The 4,315-nt window shown below is 54.3% G+C and overlaps 1 protein-coding gene across 1 annotated transcript in view; it reads right to left on the bottom strand.

Annotated features, from left to right (window-relative positions):
• The window catches only part of LOC113211260 (mucin-5AC), a gene marked incomplete at its 5' end in the record, with an annotated part of 27,305 nt that overhangs the window by 19,399 nt on the left and 3,591 nt on the right, over positions 1-4,315 (bottom strand). Inside the window, 1 exon segment of the mRNA XM_052267983.1 lies at positions 450-645. Within this exon segment, the coding sequence (XP_052123943.1) occupies positions 450-645 (196 nt within the window).

Below are 4,315 nucleotides of genomic sequence, written 5' to 3' on the forward strand. Positions count from 1 at the left end.
TACGGTATTGGTTTCCCCAGTTCGAAGAAGCGTTGCACCTGCTCTGCGACAAAGACTTCAATTTCTCCTGGTTACCCGCTCGCTTTGGGGACATGGAGCATGAATGAACGCCCTCCGGAGTACAGTCAACCGTACTCAGCAGGAGGGGCTCTCTCACACTGTCAAAAAAAAACTGTACCAAAGTAGAGCAAAAGCACGGTATGTTTGTAGTGGTGAAGTACATGATCGTTGTACTTTTTTGCTGTAGTTCCCATAAGACTCCATGTTAAGGGATACTGTACTTTGTACCTCAAAATACTGTACCTTACTCACTACAATGCGATCAGGCAAGGACTTGACTAGTTCGTGCTGTGGTTTTTTCTGACAGTGACCACCCATAATTGTTCTAGGGGGAAATGGATCAATCAATAGGCAGCCACAGAACAGCCGAGGCGTTTGCCACTCCTTACCGACATCCTCGATGAGGTAGTTGGGCGGCGGCTTGAGCACGCGGCGCGCCCACGCGGCCCGCACCACGTCGATGGCGCACGCCCCCGCCCGCACCAGCAGCACCCCCGGGGACACGTAGCCCTCGAAGCTCAGCTCCCGCATGGCCTCCAGCAGCGCGGCGCTCCAGAAGCACCTCGCGTTGGCTTCCACAAAGCCCTGCAAACAAAAACCAAAAACACAATCAGCGCGCACAATTCAAATTGTTGGACTGCACACAACCCTGCCAGGCATCCATGTTCGAGTAGTCGCATCTTTACAAAAATACAATCATGTTCGTCTGCAATATATTGCCATGCGCATCAGCGGTGACCGAGTGGCTGGAGCTTTCATCAGCCCCCCTGCCCCAAAAAGGTGGAGTGTGATTATTGATAGCTGCGTATCGTTAACGTCGGGAATCTATAAAGTCTACTTCCAGCCGGCAAAGCCCCTCCCACCCACAACCTGTGCCGCCTTATCTATGGCGGATCGCCACTTTACAGGTTGTTAGCGGCCGAGCAGATATCCGGCAGACGGGTCGGGCTGCAGCGGGCCAGGCTGAGTGCTGATCCAGGGGAGGCCGCAGCGGGTTGACAAGCACGAACTACCCGGCAACTAATATCCGACCGCCACGGAGTGCAAAAGGGATTAGCTGTTTGGCGCCCAGTAAGGCCACCCGATATTTACTTTCACTCAGGGCTGCGGGCTAGCTGGGTTGTGTGTGAGTGTGTGTGTGTGTATCAGCAGGGCGCTGGCTGCACCAGCTGCACGCAGCACTACCACTGAATTAACATCGGAACGGAAGCTCCGCCGTAACCTAACCTACCGATACAACAACTTCCGACGGTGGGGGTACATAATGGATGTCGGGAACTGAATACGAGGTGGACTCGGAGGGGGAGAAAGGGGGGAAACAAGGGACGAAGGGGTAGAAGAGGTAGAAGTAGGGGAAGAAGATGAGCAGGTTGAACATCGTAATAGATTATTTGTTTTGTAAAGGGGAAAACCGAAACTGTCTTACAGCCTTAACACACAATCAGTCGCAGGCTTGCAAAGAAAGAATTTGCAGACCTTTCCTTACCAATCGGGGTTTTAGTAAACTAAATATGCTTTTTAGTTTAAGGGAGTCAGTGTACCCTGGGCAAATATGCGGCAACTGAATACCTTAACATAAACAGCGATGGTTGGCGATGGCTTTGGTGTTCGAAAACTGCAGATCGCCTATGCGTCTAAATGGCTGCTGTGTGAGGTTGCTGCGCATTAGCACTGCGCCCAGAGCGAGCTCCAGTCCGAGACCGCTCGTTTTGCATCTCAATAGCGCGTGCTCGTCACCCTGGAGCGGTCGCTGAGTGCGCTCCGTAACGGCGCAGAGACGGCTCATCCGACCAAGTAATGCAGGCGACGCTGAGCGTGCAAAATATGTCAAAAGCTCTCCTCTGCGTATAAGCCGATAGTTTCATGATAGACTTAAACTGTCGCTTCAGGCTAAGTACGTGGAATGCACTCTAGCCTGCTCTTATGTCGACACGTTCACTAGTCAAGCTTCAAGCCCACTTTACACAATTTTTCCAATTTTAAGAACAAAATTGTATCCGATCTCGATGTGCACAAAAACGTTCCAACTTTAATGTCCCTTTGCATTACGAGTGTATGCAACGCCTCTGATGCACTGGCACTGATACACCTCAACTCCTCCGGGGGCAGCACGTCGGGGGCTCGTATATGCGGCCGACACATTGCTATTAATTGACGGGACTGTCAGCCGGGCATGTAGCAGCAGCTAGCAGTCATTAGCGACTAAGACGCGCTCGGGCCGACAGGAGAAAAGTGTTGTTGTCATCATGGACTGAAAAAGGGTCTCTCTCTCTCTCTCTCTCTCTCTCTCTCTCTCTCTTTCTCTCTCTCATTCTCTCTCTCTCTCTCTCTCCCTTCCTCTCTTACCCTCTCTCTTATAAACGTATTATGCATTAAGATAAAATCGTACATGGATTCCCTATTGTGTACATACGTACAATAATGGCGTCACACACAATCTACCAAGAGGCTGAGAAAAATGTAACACGACAAGACCTCCCACTTGTGGCCCGACGCGTCGGCCGAGGCAGATTACGGCCGTTTGATCTCATTTAAGCGCCGCTCTCGATGCGGGACCGGACTCCACATCACCGGTGCGGAGTCATCAATTTGAGACCGTGTCACCCCCCAGCGGCCACGCCCCGCGCAGATAGTGCTGCCGATAGTGCGCAGAGAAAGCCACCTGTCCCGCAAATACTCCCCCCGCCCCTCTCACCTATATGATCCAGTGATCTGCTTCTCTATCGAGAGTGCCGGGGCAGAAGGGGCAGCGGGCGTGGTGGTGGGACGAATAGCGCGTGGAATCGTAAACGGAGGATCACGCGCGCAAAAAAATGAGGAGGGAAAAAAGGAAGCAAAAACCTCGACAGTCAATCTCTGGTCGCGGTAGCCAGCCGGATGAGCGCGCCTGCTTTAGTTCGTACCACCACCACCGCGCGTCGTGCGTGGCAAGCAAGCACACGGCTGCAGCTGCCGTGTTGCCACACACTTTGGGCCCCCGCGTCTCATCTTACTGCCGCCGCGCCACGCCGAACCTGTTCTAAAGAAAGCTCGCTGCGCCGGAGCGCCGTGCTGCCGACGGAGGCGGCGCGATGTTGTTGACGGCTAGTAAAGCGCGCGCCCGATGTGTCGGCCGGCTTGATTCAGGGGGTGGGCCGCCCGCCACAACAAAAGCAGACAGGCACACACACACACACACACACACACACACACACACACAGGGGAGATAGGCATCTCGCCGGTCCCCGAGAAGCTCTGCGAACACGCGCCAGCTGCCCGCTGCTGGGAAAGCGGATCGCTTATCAACCCGGCCTGCCCTCCTGCACGGCCCGGACCTAGAGGTGCTAACGAGGGTGACGACTCCTTGACGTGTGTGGCGCCGCCCGCGCCAGCCCGCGCCCCCCGGCAGAAAGTCGCCCGCGGTCCTCCCTTTCAGCGCCTTGCTCGACACCGCCTCTCATTCACCGGCCGCTCAGCAGCGCACGTCTGTCACCTCTCCTTCATTTCTGAAGCTGTGTTCCTCTCGGCGCACACACACACACACACACGTGTGAAAGAGAGAGAATGAACGCGCGTAAATATGCACTAAGCTCATTTACGAAGGCGAACGCCATGGCTATCACTGCTGTCTTGAAATTCGATCCTCTATGGTTATACCTAACACACAATGCAAAAAGGTTTAACTGACGTTCGACGTTCGGCATAAAATCGACCGGTTAAATGTGGAATTTGTCCAATACCTTATGGATAAGCTGTAATGGGATGTAATTTTTTGTTGCCAAAATATATAGAAAATAACAGAAAATGTTAACAGTGCACGTGGGTTTGCTTCATTCACAGAACACACACACACACTCTCTCTCTCTCTCTCTCTCTCTCTCTCTCTCTCTCTCTCTCTCTCTCACTCCCTCTCGCTCACGCACACACACACACACACAATGTGACGTGGCTTCTATCTCCTATCCGCACTCGCACACAGAGTGCGACTGTCGCGCAGACAGATATGCCGGCGTATACATCAGCATGCTGGCACTCAGCTCGGCTCAGCCCCGTTGTCCCCCGAGTGGGAAGGAAGAGGCGAAGTTTCACATCGGGCGTACATCACACGGGCTTGTCCACTAACCGCTGTGGCCGCAGCCTGTTGCATGCAGGCAGCGTGGCGGCGCGGGGCGGCGCGGGGCGGCGCGTGGCGGAGTATCGGCTCTGCGACGGGCCCCCCCGCCGACTGCACAGCCGTCCCCGGTCCAGGCTGTTTGTATGACTTCACCGCGGGGGG

The sequence above is a fragment of the Frankliniella occidentalis genome, unplaced genomic scaffold, assembly GCF_000697945.3.
Source record: "Frankliniella occidentalis isolate FOCC.00 unplaced genomic scaffold, Focc_3.1 Scaffold62, whole genome shotgun sequence".
Classification (NCBI taxonomy): domain Eukaryota; kingdom Metazoa; phylum Arthropoda; class Insecta; order Thysanoptera; family Thripidae; genus Frankliniella; species Frankliniella occidentalis.